The sequence below is a fragment of the Hemitrygon akajei genome, chromosome 21 (assembly GCF_048418815.1).
Source record: "Hemitrygon akajei chromosome 21, sHemAka1.3, whole genome shotgun sequence".
In the NCBI taxonomy this organism is placed as follows: Eukaryota; Metazoa; Chordata; class Chondrichthyes; order Myliobatiformes; family Dasyatidae; genus Hemitrygon; species Hemitrygon akajei.
Window position 1 is genome coordinate 59,932,118 of NC_133144.1, and position 19,654 is coordinate 59,951,771.

The 19,654-nt window shown below is 38.8% G+C and overlaps 1 protein-coding gene across 3 annotated transcripts in view; it reads right to left on the reverse strand.

Moving 5' to 3' along the window:
• Positions 1 to 19,654, reverse strand: part of hmg20a (high mobility group 20A) — a 75,455-nt gene that overhangs the window by 23,781 nt on the left and 32,020 nt on the right. The window contains exons 2-3 of one of the 3 annotated variants that reach the window (XM_073025540.1): positions 3,478 to 3,625; positions 1,924 to 2,029 (exon numbers count right to left, since the gene is read on the reverse strand). In XM_073025540.1, coding sequence (XP_072881641.1) covers positions 1,924 to 1,971 — 48 coding nt within the window. In that variant the 5' untranslated portion in view covers positions 1,972 to 2,029; positions 3,478 to 3,625. Of the gene's footprint in view, positions 1 to 1,923; positions 2,030 to 3,477; positions 3,626 to 7,521; positions 7,618 to 19,654 lie in introns of all 3 variants that reach the window. The other 2 variants (XM_073025538.1, XM_073025539.1) reach the window with 2 other exon arrangements.

The window sequence follows — 19,654 nt, forward strand, 5'->3', positions numbered from 1 at the left end:
TCATCTCAGACCTGGCATATTCTTTACCAGAAAAATCATTCTAAACATTTCCTTGCCCAGCTGCCATTCAAACCAGCAACATGGGTATTGTCCACTGTGACATTTTTTTTTGTTTAGAAAGCTCAGGATGTAGGTGTTAAAGTTACTTATGCCTATGCCAACTGCCTCTGACGTGATGATGAGCCCCCTTCGTGAACCACTCCAGTCCAGTGCCAAAGTTGCTTCCACAGTGCTGTGAGGTAGGAAAATCCAAAGTTTAGATCATTATGATTTTTCCAAGTCAGAATGGGATTTGATTGGAGGGAAGTTCTGCAAGTGCTAATGTGTTCACATGCCCACTGCTCTTGACTTTCTTGGTGATAAAGGTCACAAGTTCAGCATGTACTGCTGGAGGAAATGCAGTTCATTATGTAGTTCATGCATGCTGCAGCCATGGTGCATTAGTGAGGAGGATGATGGATGGAATGCCAATCCAGGGAAACATAATTATTACTGCTGGCACAAATGAAGCCAATCTGCTTGTAATATCTTTAATCTCCAAACATCTTTAATCTTTTCAGCCCCTAGTTCTATTGCCTAGTTCTAAGATCTGCTTGTATGCAGTGTACATCATCACCCGGTGAAGACAGTGCCTGATGCAGTACTAAGGCAAAGGACAGAGCATCTTGTATACAACTCACGATTTGTGTTGAATTACCTAACCACAGCTGGAATTGGCCTTGACTGGGATTAGACTTAGCTGTGAAATTCAATTACTCCATTATACTAGTTTACAACGGATGACTAACAGGACAGGGCATGGGAAGATGTAAAAGAACCTTCAAAAGGCATAAATTACACCTAAAAGTTCTAATAGATTGACAGCATTTTACAAAAATGTGAGTAAGCTTTATAAACATTTATAAATCTAAACCTTGGCCACAATTTAAGAAGATATTCAGATTGTGCAATCCCTATAAGAAGAAAGTTTCTAGTCCTAAATAAATTTTTAACTTGCAACTGATTTACTTTTGCACCTGTCTCTGTGATTTTATTTGAACTTTTCCCAAACGTGGTCTTACTGGCTATTATATTACGCATAATAATGTTGGCAGACAGCAAATATATTACTTTGTCTCTGGACATAAAAGAAAGATAACTAGGGTGAAAATCATGAGGTCATCCTTGTGATTTTAAATACAAAGATCTACACTGTACTAAACAACAAAAGGCTTACAGTGTATAATATTTGAAATGTTCAACATGGTTCTGACGCACAATGAAACTATGTGACTTCTTTTGGTGCGAATTTTTGTGTTAATTGACTTAAAAAACATCTGTGCTGGAGAACGGAGGAATAATCATTTCAGTTACATGGTGTAAATATCAAGTTAGGTAGAGTTAAACACAGTAAGGTGCCCAAGCTCCAATCTTATTGCACCAATGTGTCATAACCTTTTGGCACTTGAAGCGATTTTTAATTAAGTGCCAAATAAAACAGAATTTTGAGCTGTGAGCATGACTGAGAGTCTGCTAACTCATTTCATGTGGGATTCTACAGCCTTGAGGCACAGACTTTCATCCCACCAATCTGGGTTGCATTTCAACACAGGAGTCAATCCCCACGTCATTCTATTATCCAATCCCCAAATAACTTATATGTTAAAGGTGGTACAAGATCTCCATTCAGTTAAGCCAATGTCAGCTCATTTATTCAAAGAGGAGAGTTGAAGGTAAATAAACGAAGATGCCAGCATGAGAGGTACTAATTCCGCATTGTGAAACTGTGGTGAAGTGAACAGGTCAGATGCAGAATTAGCTTCTCATAGTTTAAAATTTAAAAAATCTAACTTGGGAGTTAACATCTTAGTCCAGAACACAGAGTCTGACAGCAGTGAAGTAGCTGAACTCAACCAGGGCTGCATGTGCAGCACCACAACTTACCTCTGGATCACTGGCTTGTCTGGTAACACACAAGATCATCCCAGACATGCCACTATGCCAATCATAACTTCAGCAGAGAATGGTACAGCATCCCACACAAATAGTTCTGTGACACATACAATAGGGTTTTTAAAAAATCACCATTTCCTGTTCAATACTTTAAAAATGGAAAAATAACATTTTCTTTTTTTTTCAAAATATTGCATGTGAGTATGAAAAAAATCGGAATCAAATTTACTATCATTGTGATTGTTGGGAAATTTCTTGACTTGCAGCAGTAGTATAGTGCAATACATAAAAATACTCCAAGTTACAATAAGAAATATTGAAATATAAATAAGTAGTGTAAAACAAAGAGAGCAAAATAGTGAGCTAGTGTTCATGGACCATTCAATAATCTAATGGGGGATGGAAAGAAGCTGTTCCTAAAAATGTTAAGTGTGTGTCTTTAGGCTCTTGTACCTCCTCCCTGATGATAGTAATGGCTAGTACTGAGAATATGAATCCTCTCAATTCAACACTGAGAAAATAAACAAGTGGCCCAATAGTGGCTGTGATAAAGGGTCTCGCCTTAAAACGTCAACTGTTTACTCTTTTCCATAGATGCTGCCTGACCTGCTGAGTTCCTTCAGCATTTTGTGTGTGTGTCCCAAAAGTTTTGATTGGTTAATGCACTGATTGCATTTTATACTGAAATAATGGAAGACTATTTGATTCCTAGCCCATTGAGATACCCAGTCTCAGGTAGAGCAATGAAAGGATGCTACCAATGGCTAGATTATGCATGTATTTCTGCATCTAAAGTACTATGTAGGGAGTTTGCACATACTGACATCAGGTTATAACAGACCTTTGGTGACTTGGCTGAGGTACAAAAGGACACATTACCCTAGAAACAATGATCTAAATAAGAGGTAGAATTTTGTTTCAAAGGGGCCAGGGGTTAGTAGTGAGAGATCTGGAAGGAAAATATAAACCAAGAAAAGGATAAACACAAGAGGTTCTGCAGATACGAGAAATCCAGGGTAACACACACAAAATGCTGGAGTTTGCAGCACAAAATGTACTCCTCCCCTACCCTATCCTTCTTATTCTGGTTTCTTCCCCCTTCCTCTGCAGACCAGACGAAGGGTCTCAGCCTAAACATCAACTCTGTTCCTTTCCATACATTTTGCCTGACCTGCTAAGTTCTTCTAGCATTGTGCATGTGCAAATTTTAAAAAAGGGTCACGTTAATAACTTGGATCTGGCACATGTAACACTGACTTATGGATTACACCACTGCCGCCCACTCTGCGATGCTCTTTATCCACTCATCTTTGACCTGCCTCTTTCCCACACAAAATTAGCTGTATTTTTTTTTACTTCTGCTATATGCTCAGCTTTTGAAATCCATGTGGCATAAAATATGGAACTTCAGTAGCCCAAATTAGTTGTCAGAGAAGTGTGGGGTTTTGTGCAAAACAAAATAGGATTGCTTGTTCTTGAAGACACAATGCGTTAACTGTATGGTTTAACAACCAAGGGATTAACACAGATGGTTTCCCCACTCACCTCCTCCTCACTTCTTTGCTCACTGGTATCTGCTGCCTGAGGGGACTCATTTTGTAGTAGCTGCACCTGAGACAGATCCTCCACAAAATCTGGATTGTTCAGTGACTGAGAGACCCCTGAACTGTACGAGCCCTCTGGGCCTGAAAACCTGCATTCAAAGGAAAGTTTTAAAACTTTTTTCTCAAAGAAGTTGCAGACATACTGATGTCCTACAGCCTGTTTAATTAACTGGCACAGATAAGCTTCAGCAAAAATTGCACTAAATATGCATCCTAAGCATTGCTCTTCTTTTCCTATCACAAGCTGTTCCCATCATCATCATCAATGAAAGACAGGAAACCACCATGAAGTCATCCTATAATTAAGTTTCTAATGCTCTCTCTAGGCATAAACCATAACTTGAAGGACAAAATTACTCTACTGATGTTTCCCACAGAGTAAAACAGTAGAAACAATGCATGTACCCATCAATACCCTTACTACATCCTGGCTGGGAAAATTTCAGATGTTTATTTGTCCATCACTACAAATGAGCACCTCTGTTGTTCTCAAGTTGATCTAGTTTGGCACAATAGCAAAGAAGTCAGTGCATTGCCTTACAGCGCCAGCTTTCACTGACTGGGGTTCAATTCCTACCTCAGTCTGTAAAGAGTGTGTATGTTCTCCGCATGACGTCATAGATTTCTTCTGGGTTGCTCTGGTTTTCTCCCACATTCCAAAGACATATGTCCTATGTTGGCGGCGGAAGTGTGGCGATACTTGTGGGCTGCCCAGCACAACACTCAATTATTTGATTTGACGCAAATCACGCAGTTAACTGTTTGTTTTGATGTACATGTGACAAATAAAGCTAATCTTTTTTTTGTCTTTAGGGCACAATCTGCAGGTTCTTTTTTTTTTACAGAAAATTCACTACGTTTTGTGTCTTTGATACTGATGATTAAATAACCCTGCTAGGAACTGTTTGATTTGATTACTGAATGCATTCCAGCCTGGTGATTTCTCTGATGGCAGAGCACAGTAAAATTGAGAAAAGCTGCCACAAATTAGATGTAGAAGTTCCAAGGACACACTTTCAGAAACATATTAATGCATTTCATAGATTTTGTAAAGATTACTAATTTCCTTTCAATTTACAATAATGCCAGTCACATTTTCAGCTTATGTCTATTTAAACTGTGCAAGCATCCAGCAATGCAATGACAGATTTATGTACTGAAATTTGGATTTGGCCTGGGAGATGTGTTTTCAGCTTTGCAATACAAAAGCACCAAGAGTTACAACTCTATCACTAACGGTGGTACAGATTAAATCAATTCAAAATAGTTGCTGGTAGGCATCACAGATGTTAGAACATCAAATTATTTGTAATATAAGTAAACCTACAGACAGCATTGATTCAAGTCAAACAACAAACACTTGCCATTTAAGCAATTTCTATTTTAGATCAGACCAACAGCTCTACCACCTATGCCCTACCTTATAGGCTGTAAATGCTCATTTATAAATGCTAGTATTTGAGAATGGGCAAGTAGTGTAAGTTTCAAATAAAACGAAGCCATCATAATCAAATAAACAGTCATGTTGCCATCAAATATGGAGTAAAAAATATGATAGCAAACCTTCGATACATAGATGTATAAATTAAATATAAAATGTATTTGGTGCAAAATTTTAATAAAAATATTGCATCAGAATGCAAGATGCTCAACACAGATTGAGTAAAAATTGGCTTTCTGAAAGCCCCATGTTTAAATAACCCAGTACTGATGCTCATTTTGGCTCCCTCCATAGAATGAACAACTGAGAAGGGGTTTAGAGACTGTTAAATTATACTGTGCAAGAATCGGTGTTTTAATTCATTTCCTAAGGCTTTGGATATCTGTGAATCCCACTGAGGATGAACTGCACCCCAGGGTATGATAAGGAAAAATTTTACCGATGTTTCAAATCCAGTAACTTTCAATACGAGTAATGAAAAGCTGTTAAGGTTTTCATTTCACCTGTACTTATGACAATAAACTTGACTTTGTCTATATTCTTTCCTGCGTATATGCAAAAGATAGCAAGCACGAATATGTCACCAAGTCACATCATTTCTGAATTTGACAATGTTAGTTAGGAGGTTGTGGAGTGACTCAAACAGTCCAGAGTTTACTTTCACTCCACTGTCACTTCATAATGAGGAGCTTTTGCCATCTTTATAGCCTCGAAAAAGTATTCAGCCCCCACAACTATTTTCACATTTTACTGTCTCATTTTCTAAATTTAAAATATATTCAAGGATTTTTGCGCTAATCTACAAAACATTGTGCAACATGTCAAATCTAAAATATCAAAAAAATTCCAAAACCTGTCAACAATTTACTAAAAATTAAAAACCAAAATTGTGAGGCTGAAAAAGCATTCATCCCTATTGTATTTACTACACTAACTTTCCTCAGGTGCAGTACTGTATATTACCTTACCAACTCACCCAATTTGTTGATACAGAAAATTGGAAGATCACCTGAACAAATAACCCCTCTCTAAGGTCCAACAGTATGGGAGATTTTCAAAAGACCAAATCAAAATGAAGACAAAACAGCATTTAAGGCAAATCAGGGGAATGATATTAGAGAAGTACAAATCTGGGGAAGGGGTACAAGACCATCTCAAAGACACTAAAAGTAACTTGGAGCTCAGTGCAGTCCATCTTGAAAAATTTGGGGGGAAAAAAATGAAATCTCAGCCACACTTGAGGTCAGGTTGCCCCTCTAAACTTAGGTGCCGAAAAAAATGGCACTTGTAAGAGAGGTTACTGTGATGTCAACAGTCACTGTGAGTGAACTACAGAAGTCAGTGGCTGCAACTGGAGATGAAGTTCATGGCTCCACAATCTCTAAGAGTTTGCACAAAAAGGGTATTTATGGAAGAGTGGCAAGAAGAATCCCTAGCTTAAAATAAAATATATCCTTGACTGTAAAGACTTTGCAAAGTGTCACTTAGAAGATACTGTAAAGATGTAGAAGATGGTCGTGTGGTCAGATGAGACTAAGGTGGAACTTTTTGCCCTCAACACTAAGCGGCACATGTGGCGTAAAACTAGTATTGTGCATTGGCCAGATAACACCATCCCTACTGTAAAGTACATCATGCTGTGGAGATGCTTTTCAAAAGAAGGGACTGGAAATCTGGTCAGGATTGATGGGAAGATGAATGTTGCTAAATACAGAGAAATCCTGGATAAAAACCTGCTAGCCTCTTCCGGGAAGTTTGTCATTCAGCACACTGCCACAGCAACTATGAAGTGTCTTCAAATTAAGAAATTTGATACCCATGAGTGACCCAGTCAGAGTCCAGACCTTAACATGATCGAACATCTCTAGTAAGACCTCAAGAGTGCTGTCCACTGCTGCCCCCCAACAAACCTGGCACAGCTTGAGAAATTTTGCAAGAGGGAATGGACAAATCTTGCTCCATCACATTGTTCAAACCTAATATAGATTTATCCAAAAAGACAACTGGCTGTAACAGTTGAGAGAGGTGGTTCAACTAAGTACTGAGCAAAGGGGGATAAATACTTTTGAACTGCTGACATTTCAGTTTTTGGTTTTTTAGTTTTTCATGCTTTTCACTTTTTTGGGCTCCACTGTGAAATATGGAGCAAATGATTCTCAAATAAAAAATATCAGTTAAGTTGATCAAAATCCCTGGCTGTAATACTCATTCACCTGAACAAAGGGTTGGGACTGAATACTTATAAGGCATTGTATTCTTCAACACAAGCTATAGCTAACCCTGACTTAAACAGGGTTAGGTACAGTGCTCTGAACTGAAGTTACCATAGATCATGAAAATACCAGTCAGTAAATTAATGGTTAGGATTGTTGCCATCTGTTTGTTGATCTATCCTGAAACAATTGTTACGCTGTCACTATCAACGATTAGAAATAATATCACCGGAACTCCCAACTTATCCAAGTTCTGGCATCCACGACATCTAAATTAAGTATCTTTTCAGCAATATCGCAATGTCTTTTATTTAAATAGTGAGTAACATACCCAGCATCGACTGTTAGATCTGCACTCTCCTTTGATACATCATCATCAGCAAAAATTGGAGGTAACGCTGTGTTTGATGCAAGTCCATCCATTTCTCTAAGAGAAAAAGATTACGTTTCAGTTACATTCCTGTAGAAGAGGATTCTATTTTGCCAATTAATAATGTTACTGTTGCTCATCAATTAGCTGATTTGGTTAAAATATTAATTCAAATAAAACTAGTTTGGCTGGCATTTTTGTGCCATTCATTGACAGTAGTCTCCAGGATCAATTACAATTTCATTTCAAGTTTCAGCATATGTCACCACAGTGCAGTCTAACATAAAATAATCTAATATTTAAAATTGTAAAACAGCAAACCAAGTGAGGACCTAATGCTACAAATGTACCAGTGTTCCAGCACCTAATATTCTATCTGGGTAGCTTCCAACCTGATGGCATGAACATTGATTTCTCTTCCAGGAATTTGAAGAGATTTGGCATGTCAACAAATACACTCAAAAACTTCGACAGATGTACTGTGGACAGCATTCTGACAAGCTGTATCATAGAGAGGGTTACTGCACAGGACCAAAAGAAGCTGCAGAAGGTTGTAAATCTAGTCAGCTCCATCTTAGGTACTTGCCTACAAAGCACCCAGAACATCTTCAGGGAGTGGTGTGTCAGAGAGGCAACGTCCATTATTAAGGACCTCCAGCACCCAGGGCATGCCCTTTTCTCACTGTTACCATCAAGTAGGAGTACAGAAGCCTGAAGGCACACACTCAGCGATTCAGGAACAGCTTCTTCCCCTCTGCCATCCGATTCCTAAATGGACATTGAATCTTTGGACACTACCTCCCTTTTCAAAAAAATATACAGTATTTCTGTTTTTGCACTTTAAAAAATCTATTCAATATAAATCATTGATTTACTTGTTTATTATTTTTATTTATTTATTTTTTCTCTGCTAGATTATGTATTGCATTGAACTGCTGCTGCTAAGTTAACTATTTTCATGTCACATGCCAGTGATAATAAACCTGATTCTGATTCTGAGTAATGCCACCCCACCTCCCCCACCTCACCATTCCCCATTTCCATTTCTCTCCTTATCTGCCCATCACCTTCCTCCAGTGCTCCTCACCCTTCCCTTTCTTTCATGGCCTTCTGCCCTCTCCTATCAGATTTCCCCTTCTCCAACCCTTTATCTTTTCACCGATCAACTTCCCAGCTCTTTACTTCACCCCTCCCCCTTCCTGGTTTCACCTATCATCTTGTATTTCTTCTTCCATTCCCCCACCTTCTTACTCCCACCTCATCTTTTTACTCCGGTACTGATGAAGGGTCTCGGTACAGATGCTGCCTGGCTTACTGAGTTCTTCCAGCATTCTGTGTGTGTTGCTTGGATTTCCAACATTTGCAGATTTTCTATTGTTTGTGAATGTACCAATGTTATTTGGTCAGCTGTAAATTAAAGACTGCCTGTCTGGGATCAAACAGGACAACTGGTCAGGTTATTTGCAGCCAACAGTATAGCAGTGAGAATTTACTATATTTGAAATTGTGATTGACTGGGCTACCCAGAGGCCTCTTGAGGTCACTCATCTGCTGTTCTTTATAGTGGAACTCATTCATATCAAAAACTTAAATTCAGAAGTGTCATGAGGATGATCTCTACAGCTGTAACACACCTTATATATCCTGAATTGGTGGTTCCTTGCTGGGGATGGAGGGTTGAAGTGGTGGAAGGCAGCTTAATAACATCCGCAAGGGAGAAGCACAAAGCAGCAAACCATTACCTTGTCATCCCAAAACCTGTCTAATTGCTCTTACAACCAAAAGTAAAGGGCACATATTATTTTAAGCAATTCCCAGCCAGAATGGAGAATTGATCAAAACTGGCACCCAAACTACTTTAATCAGGATTGAGATTGGTTTTGTACACATAAACATATTCATAAACACCCACACCTTGCAATTTTCTGTATAATTTATCCTGCTATTATTAAGAGAAGTTGCTGTGGTGGCTGTAGAAATTCTGTCATCTAGACTGCTAGTGAAGCTTTGAGATATTTTGTTTATTTGTGACAGATTAGAGACCCAAAATTAGAGACCCAAAATTTACCATCTTGGCTCAAAATTGCCTTTCAGAAAAATACTCACAACAATGTAAACCACCTTATTAATTGCACCCTGGTGATCACCATGTCATTCTCCATTCAAGTCCCATTCCACAAACTTGAACACAAAATGTTCCTTCTAATACTCCAATTGAGGAAGTGGTCTGCGTCAGGGAAATTAGGCCTCACTAGTTCCTTCAGATAACATTCTGTGTCATTATTTCAAAGGACACACGATACCATCAAGATTAACCCTCTGGTCAGATTTTCTGACCATTCTCAATTGCTTGCATGATCTTCCTATATAAATCAACTTTTCTCTTCTCCCCATATTGTAGAAATAGCTACATTGCTGAAGCTGGAGATCTCAGAATGCACGGCTATGGAAGGTTAAATTAATTCTCAACTAAATACAACTTTCAGTACTGGATTGTCATAGAATTCTGTCAGGCTCACTAACACTTTTATGAAAGGGAATGTGCTACTCTTTCCCAGTTGACTTTCTCAGAAATAACTCACTTCGGGGAGAATTAAAGACAGGCTATAAACATTGGTCTAGCCAGCACTGTCACGCCTTTTCAAATAAATGAATAACTAACTAAATAAAACACCTTAAAGGAGACACAAAAGGTATTATATAAATCCAAGAGATTCTGCAGATGCTGGAAATCTAATACAACACACACAAAATGCTGGAGGACTGGAATGCTGACTAGCATGTTAGGCACCATCTATGGAGGGAAATAGACAGTCAACGTTTCAGCCCAAGATCCTTGATGAAGGGTCCTGTTGAATGGACCTGGCCTGATCATTCCCATCCATAGATGCTGCTTGAGCTGCTGAGTTCCTTTGGCATTTTGAGTGTTACTATATAAAGTTCTTCTTTCACATTAATCGTTTCTTGTCAAAGCCTAAGATTCTCAGGAGTCACTGCAGGAAACACAACTGCTAAACTGTCCTGATGTTTTAAAGACCTCGTCAGCATGGGAGATGTTTTGGTTTCAGTACCAAGTGTTCAACTTCTTGTAGCTTCAGCAAACCTAAATTCACTTTTTCCATAATTAAAGTTTCTTAAGAGATTAACACCAATACTAAGATCGTATCAACACTACATAGGAAAAATGTTGCTGAGGTCTCACTTTTTGACATTATGATGAAATCTAATAGTTCAATGCTCCAATTTCAAACTCAGGGCAGAATGAACAAAAATGTCACCACAGGCTAACCCCTACTGACATCAATGGATCTGGGGTTGACAGGGTGAACAGCTTTAAGTTTCTCAGCATACACATCACCGAGGATTTCACGTGGTCTGTACGTACTGGCTGTGTGGTGAAAAAGGCACAACAGCGCCTCTTTCACCTCAAACAGTTAAAGAGGTTTGGTATGGGCCCCCATGTCCTAAGAGCTTTCTACAGGGGCACAATTGAGAGCATCCTGACTGGCTGCATCACTATCTGGTATGGGAACTGTACTTTCCTCAATTGCAGGACTCTGCAGAGAGTGGTGTGGATAGCCCAACATACCTGTAGATGTGAACTTCCCACTATTCAGGACATTTACAGAGACAGGTGTGTAAAAAGGGTCTGAAGGATCATTGGGGACCTGAGTCACCCCAACCACAAACTGTTCCAGCTGCTACCATCTGGGAAACAGTACCACAGCATTAAAGCCGGGACCAACAGGCTCCACCGGGCCATCAGACTGATTAATTCACGCAGATACAATTATACTTCTATGCTATATTTACTGTCCTGATGTATGTACTATTACAAATGACTGTAAATTGCACATTCAGTCGGTGATGTAAAGATTTTTACTCCTCGTGAATGTGGAGGATGTAAGAAATACAATCAATTCACTTCAATAAAGAATTAATTTTTCAGATCCTCATTGACTGCAAAAAAATCCCCGAAGTAAATATATCACCAGAGACACAAGAGACTAAAGACACTGATATCTGGAGGAACAAACAAGTGAAAGGGAATAGGTACAATCGACATTTTGGATCAGAACCCCACACCAGAACTGAGAGTAGAGAGGTGAGATTGTTCAAAGTACTGCAGTTTCAACCCAAAACATCAATAACTCCTTGCCTCCACAGATGCTGCTCAACCTGGTGAGCTCCTCCAGTAGATTGTTTGTTGCTAAATACATCAATATATATGTTTACATTATCCAAATTAAGCTTATAACCTCCAAACCTATGGCATCTACTAGCCAGAAAGATAGCAACAGAGAATGATGACTCAACCATCACCAAGTTCCACTTTGAGTTGTACAAAATCCTCTTAGAAATATTTGAAAACAGCTAAAACTTGTAAATATGAAATATCATAACTTATACCAAAATGTATATCCCTCCTTGCAATAGGTAGTGAATCTCTGTAATTCATTATTCTCTACATTGGCGGGGGGAGTACAGAAACTAGAACATTGCATATATTTAAGGAGCAAGTAGATTTTTTTTTCGAAGGAACAAGAATTTGAGGGTCTCGGGGAACTGATGCAGTTCAGATAAGGCCAGAGCAGATCAGCCATGATCACACTGAACAGAGGTACAGCCTGCTGGGCTGAACTATACTACTTGTATTTGCGTGACTTTTGTAAATATTAAAAACAATTTATTTGTTCTATATTATATGTCTGAAATTCCAGTGAAATTATGGTGAAGTTTTGCCAACAGGATTTTTTTTAGCTTAATTAGTGACCAGAACAACCAACATGTCAGATACTGTACTAAACAAAGAAGAGGCAGTATCTAAGGATTTGTTAAGAATGGTAGTGCAGCAGTTAGCACATCACTTTATAACACCAGCAATCATTGATCGGGGTTCACTTCCTTCTGCTGCCTATAAGGAGCTTGTTTGTTCTCCCTGTGTCTATGTGGGTTTCCTCTGAATGCTCCGGTTTCCTCCCACATTCCAAAGGGCTAGTGAGTTGTGGGTATGCTATGTTGGAACTGGGGGTATGGTGACAATTGCAGGCATCCCAGCACAATCCTCACTGACTTGACTTGACACAATGCATTTCACTGTATTATTTGATGTATAAAGCTTTTTTTTTGATCTTTTAGAATTAAGCAATTCAAGATAGTGGAAAATTAAATTATATTGCATGATGTAGTAGAATGTTACGGATTGGAATCCTTGAAACACAATGGCAGCGGTTGCCAATATTCACTTGCATGGATAGGACAGACCAATAACTAGATAATTAAAAGATTTTTAAAAAACACTCAAACTGGACAAATTCTCCCTGTGAGTGGGTGTGTTTAAGGCAACAGAATCTGTCAAATTGTGTCAGTTGTCTTCTGGTGTCCTCAACAAGCATAAGGAGTTCTCTTTAAAGTCATGCCTTGCTTGTGTGAGACAGAGATTCAAATTAGTTCAGATTCAGAATTAGACTGTCACATACAGTGCAATGAAATTCCTTATTTGTGTGAAAGTCAAGGAGTAAATAATGGTATCAATAAATAAAATAAATACTGCGACGAGTACAAAACAACAGAATGGTGCAAAGAATGTAAGTGAAATATGAAGTAATGCAAAAAGAAATGCTAAAGTGATAATAATGGAACATCCGAGAGAGGTAGAATTAAGATTCTAGGAACCTGTGTTTTTAGGTGAATTGGGAATAAAGGTGCTACTGTAGTAGAAGTGGAAAAATGATAAGTAGTAGCAAAAAAAAAGCATTTGTTAGCATGTGATTCTTTTCATGAAACCAGGAAGAACATTTGTACAAGATAAATCATTCAAAGAAAAATCAAGAACGCAGTTTATTGTGAACTGCCGATTGCTTATTTGAGGTTCATTCTTTCCACTGGACTCTGTGCGCATAAAGAATTTGAAACAAACAGGTCAAATAGGTCTCTGCTCATTTTTAGATACAACTAGAGATAGCACAGGAGCTTCAAGAGTATGAACTAGGCAAAGTTTGTTACTACCTGCCTACGGCAATGAACAGTTATTTCCAGATTCAAATGCATTGGTGTTGACTCAAATGTTAATCAATCTAATTTCAGGGACGTTGGTAGTCAGGATTTTAAACACTGCTCAGTGTAACGGGTTAGAAAGAGCATTATAAACCAGGTGGAAAGTCTCACGCCTGATGCTATACAGTCACTAAACAGAAAGGTCCCTGAGGATGGAAATTAGGAAATAACATTTGCCCATGGGGATGAATTTCCTTTGAGCATTCAATGTCAAGATGACTAGAGATATCCTCAGCTGCCTTCATGGTGAAACCATTACATTAGCCAGTCAGATTATGAAAGTTCCGATCCAGTTCATCAATTAAGTTCATGGATATGCAGAGAATAAGAATGGATATGCTACAAATAGGGTCAGTATCTCTGAACTTGAAAAGCGGTAAAAATAGACAAACAAAAAACAAACATTTCTGCTTTCTGCTTCAGTTATCGACCCAAAATCTTCCTGGATTGTGAAAGCATTTGGGCAAGTACAATTAGGTTCATTATAGATAAATGGTTTTGACTAAACAAAGCAGAATTATTGTTACCTGTGAAACTTATCTAGTGAGACAAAATGTCTACGGGGAGGATGTAGAAAGCAAATTAATATATGCTAGAACTATGCAGTGCCTTGATGGCAGTTCAAAAAGAAACACTCATAACTTCAAGTCAAGTCAAGTCACTTTTATTGTCATTTTGACCATAACTGGTGGTACAGTGCATAGTAAAAATGAGACAACGTTTTTCAGGACCATGGTGTTACATGACACAGTACAAAAAAACTAGACTGAACTACATAATAAAAAAAATCTGATTTAATATCACTGATATTAAAGTGTCAGCAGAATCTTCATTTAGTCTTGCAAATTTTTCTGCCTAACTTTCATTCTCTTTTAATTCCAGAAACGCTTGAAGCCAGTTACAATGTTGAATTTTCTATTTTGCAATAGACCATAACCTTTGTTCGCTCAACTTGTGTTATTTTCTTGCACCGTTGTGTGACATCCTGTAGAATAAGCACAAGTAGGAAGCTGGTATTTGTATTATTTTCGAACGTACATGTTGTGCTTAGGACAAGATCAAATAATCCATTGTAACCAAGTAAAATGCCAGGATAAGCACTTGAATAGATGGTTGCTCAGACAGTGAGGAACTGAGGTGAACAGCAAAACAATGAGCAGTTGAGGTGAGAGAGAAAGTTCAAAGGAGATGTTTAGGATATGTGTATTTATTTATTTTACACACATAAACAGTGCTCAATGCTTGAAATGTGCTGCCAGTGGTAGTGGTGGAGGCAGATATGATAGACATATTTAAGAGGTTCTTAAGAGAGGTAGACAGAAGGGATTAGATGTCATTAGTTAGTTCAGCACATTGTGGGCTAAAGGACCTGTACTGTTCAGTGTTTTGTAATATAACTGACCTTTGGATGAAGTGAACTTTGATGAACTATTTTTAATAATAACTAACCTGGACAGGTAGTGCATCAAAATTTTCTCAGTCACAAATCAAAGTTATAAATTTAATCAGAACATCTAAAGTAAAAACACTAGCCATTTATCTTATTCTTCATGGGATGGGATTATCTCTGCAGCATTTATTTACCATCTCCTAAGTACCCTTGAACGTCTGGTGCTGAGTTGACTTCTTGAACCCAAAGTAACCAAACTGTATTAGTGATAGAAGAGCGAATGCTTTGGCAGTTCATTGCAGAGAAGGACAAACAGAGAGATTCTATGAAAATTCTGATTTGATACTGATTAATAGTGAAAAATAATTAGGTGGTGGCCCATCTTCCGCACCTACTGATTTCAGGGTAGTGATGATGGGGGAATAACACAATAGCTAACAATATTAATGCCACTGAATATCAAGGGGAGCTGGGTAGACATTTTTTCTTTCCTAACGGTCATTATTTGTTTATCAACCAATAACCGGACATTGTCTAGGATAAACTACATTCAGATGAAGACTGGTTCATTTGGAGTTGTTGTTAATAGAATTGCACAGTGGAATGAAAAGCATTTGACTAGTTATTAGGTATATGCAGCAGTATCAGGAAATATATTTGGGAAATTCAAAATGTATTTGTTGCATTATATTGTTGGATAGCTGGTAATCATAATAGTACAATGAAGTTTTATTCTGAAGTATTAATGCAGTGGGAATGATAGGCTTCTATTTGTTGACTTCATACATTTAATATTTTCTGGTAGCTAAGTGAATTAACAATGCAGTAGATTAGAAAAATACCTTTTCATTTCCATGACTAGGTACAAATCTACCTCATAATGATAAAATTCAATGATTTCCTCTTTAATTCTTAGCCAGTGGAAAAAAATGGCATAGTGCACATTAGTCTGTACTGCCTAATGAACCATAATCTCAGATGAACAAAGAAAAAGCCATTGTAACCTCATGGATAAAATGCACAATTGTAAAACCACAAAACTTTATGCTGGATTTATGCTCTTGGTCATAGTTTGTTTTACAAGAATAAATAGCTGGAAAAAATAAATCATTCCTACTTCCCAGGACCTATGTTACATGTTTGTTGTCCCAATCTGTGCCTCCTGAGGCTCTCCTTTGGATGGATGTGGCATCCCAGCTGTCTATGTGATACACAAGCCAGTGCAGTACAATATGGAGAGAAAGTTGTTGCCCATTTAGCAGGCTCCCCTCCCTCCACACAGGTGATGAATCCAAAGGAACGGCAGAGATTGATACAGTTTGGCACCAGCAGCATTGCAGGTGTTACCAGCCACCTTTGAATTCAACAAAGGACTGCCTCAAGGACCCCAGCTCCAGATTTTTACTCGGTGTTTACTCCTGAAGCCTTCCCAATAAGTGGGTATAACCACAAGGCAGTGGAAGTTTGAGATCAGAGTCTTCCTTCTCCTAGATGATCGGCCAACCACAGCCGATGAGCCCCATCTGCCTGAAGTGACTGGTTTTAAGCTGTCAGTAACCTGCCTTTGTCTTTTCCCGTCAGTAGAAATGATTCCGCATGGTTTAGTAGCTAAGTCACAAGTGAAGGCCGGGAGCTGAACTTGGTTGTCAGAGGCTATTTGAGACACACACTATTTGGAGCATTTAATAAGTAGTGGGAGCTTTTCCCCACTACTACACCGCTCCCCCCCACCTATAACAAAAGGATTTGAGTACAGGAGCAGGGAAGTTCTACTGCAGTTGTACAAGGCCTTGGTGAGACCGCACCTAGAATATTGTGTGCAGTTTTGGTCCCCTAATCTGAGGAAAGACATTCTTGCCATAGAGGGAGTACAGAGAAGGTTCACCAGATTGATTCCTGGGATGGCAGGACTTTCATATGAAGAAAGACTGGATCGACTAGGCTTATACTCACTGGAATTTAGAAGATTGAGGGGGGATCTTATTGAAATGTATAAAATTCTAAAGGGATTGGACAGGCTAGATGCAGGAAGATTGTTTCCATTGTTGGGGAAGTCCAGAACGAGGGGTCACAGTTTGAGGATAAAGAGGATGCCTTTTAGGACCGAGATGAGGAAAAACTTCTTCACACAGAGAGTGGTGAATCTGTGGAATTCTCTGCCACAGGAAACAGTTGAGGCCAGTTCATTGGCTATATTTAAGAGGAAGTTAGATATGGCCCTTGTGGCTAAAGGGATCAGGGGGTATGAAGAGAAAGCAGGTACAGGGTTCTGAGTTGGATGATCAGCCATGATCATACTGAATGGCGGTGCAGGCTCGAAGGGCCGAATGGCCTACTCCTGCACCTATTTTCTATGTTTCTATGTTTCTATAACAACCTTAAGGAACCACTCCTGGGTGTGCTTCCAGAATAATAAACAACCAATTACTAAAACCCATGTGAATGCTGCATTACTGAGGCAGAGAACATTAAAAACATAATTATGTAAATAGTAGAATGGATTCAGTGACTTGTAAATAGTACATCAAAAACATACATTAAATGAGACAGATAATTAGACATGGAACAGACAGGTGAGTAGGATTGGTAGACTTTCATAAGCCTTTTTTATTGTGGAATAAATGCAGAACAGAACATTTTCCCATTTTTTTGTTGACCAACATGTGGCTGACCAACATCACTAAAGCAAACAGATAGTTGAGACCATGATGAAATGCTGGAAAAGTTTTTTCTGGATAGAGAACTCAGTTAAACTTTATTCTTCCTTTAATGCATTTACACAAAGTTAACATTTTCTTAGATCACATCACAACTCATTCCCCTCCATTTGTCCTTTTTTTGTGGCTGGCAGCACTGCAATTCCTGAAGTTGTCTCATCAGGATTAAAAAGTAGGGAGAAAGTGTTATAAGACCGTAAGACATAAGAGCAGAATTAAGCCATTCAGCTCATTAAGTCTGCTCCAGCTTTTCATCATAGCTGATCTCAGATCCCGTTCAACTCCATACATCTGCCCTCTTACCATATCCCTTGATGTCCCAACCAATCGGGAATCTAACAACTTCCATATTAAATATACCCACAGCCTTGGCCTCCACTGCAGTCTGTTGCAGAGCATTCCACAAATTCACCATTCTTTAGTTAAAAAAAAAGGTCGCCCCTCAATTTTGAAGCTGTGTCCTCTAGTTCTGGATATTCACACCAGTGGAAACATCTTCTCCACATTCAACTTATCTAGTCCTATCAACATTCAGTACGTTTCAATGAGATCCCCCCACCCACCACATTTTTCTAAATTCTACTGAGTACAGGCCCACAGCTGCCAAACTTTCCTCATATGTTAACCCCTTCATTTCTGGAATCATCCTTGTGAACCTCCTCTAGACTCTCAACAATAACAATACATCCTGAGATAAGGGGCCCAAAATTATTGATGTTACTCCAAGTGTGGCCTGACTCATGTCTTATAAAGCCTCAGCATTATCTCCTTGTTTTTATATTCTGTTATCTTTGAAATAAATGTCAACATTACATTTGCCTTCATTACTACAAACTCAACCTGTGAATTAACTTTCTGGGAGCCTTGCACAAAGACTCACAAAGTCCCTTTGCACCTCTGATGTTTGAATTTTCTCCGGATTTAAACAAAAGTCTGCACTGTATGCATTACCATACATTTCCCAGCACCTGTATTCCATCTGTTGCTCTTTTTGCCTATTCTTCCAATTTGTCTAAGTCCTGCTACAATTGTATTGCTTCCTCAGCACTACCTACCCCTACACCTATCTTCGTATCATCTGTACATGTTGCCACAAAGCTATCAATTTCACTATCTAAATCATTAACAAACAATGTGAAAAGTAGCAGTCCCAATACAGACCCTTGAGGAACACCACTAGTCACTGGCAACCAATCAGAAAAGGTCCCTATTATTCCCACTCGCTGCCTGTCAGCCATTCCTCTATCCAAGCCAGTATCTCTCCTATAACACCATAGGAGTTTATCTTGTTAAGCAGCCTCACGTGAGGCACGTTATCAAATGCCTTCTGAAACTCTAAGTAAATGACATCCGCTACTACTCCTTTGTCTACCCTACTTGTTACTTGCTCAAAGAATTCTAACAGATTTGGCAGGCAAGATTTCCCTTCACAGAAACCATGCTGACTTTGACTTACTTCATCATTAGTCTCCAAGTACCCTGAAACCCCGTCCTCAATAATGGATTCTAACACTTTTCCAACCACTGAGGTTAGGCTAACTGGTCTATAATTTCCTCTCTTTTGCCTTCCTTGAGATTTGCAATCTTCCAGTCCTCCGGGAACATGCCAGAATCAAGTGATTCTTGAAAAATCATGACCAATGCATTCATTATCTCTTTAGCAACCTCTTTCAGGACTTCGGGATGTAGTTCATCTGGCCCAGGTGACTTATCCACCTTAAGACCTTTGAGTTTGCCTAGCACTTTACCCTTTTCAATAGCATCTTCTGCTCCCTGATGCTTGCGGACCTCTGGCATATAGCTAGTGTCTTCCATGGTAAAGACCAAAGCAAAGTACTCATAAAGTTCTTCTGCTATTTCTTTGTCCCCCATTACTACCTAACCAGCTTTATTTTCCAGTGATTTAATATCAACTCTCATCTCCCTTTTA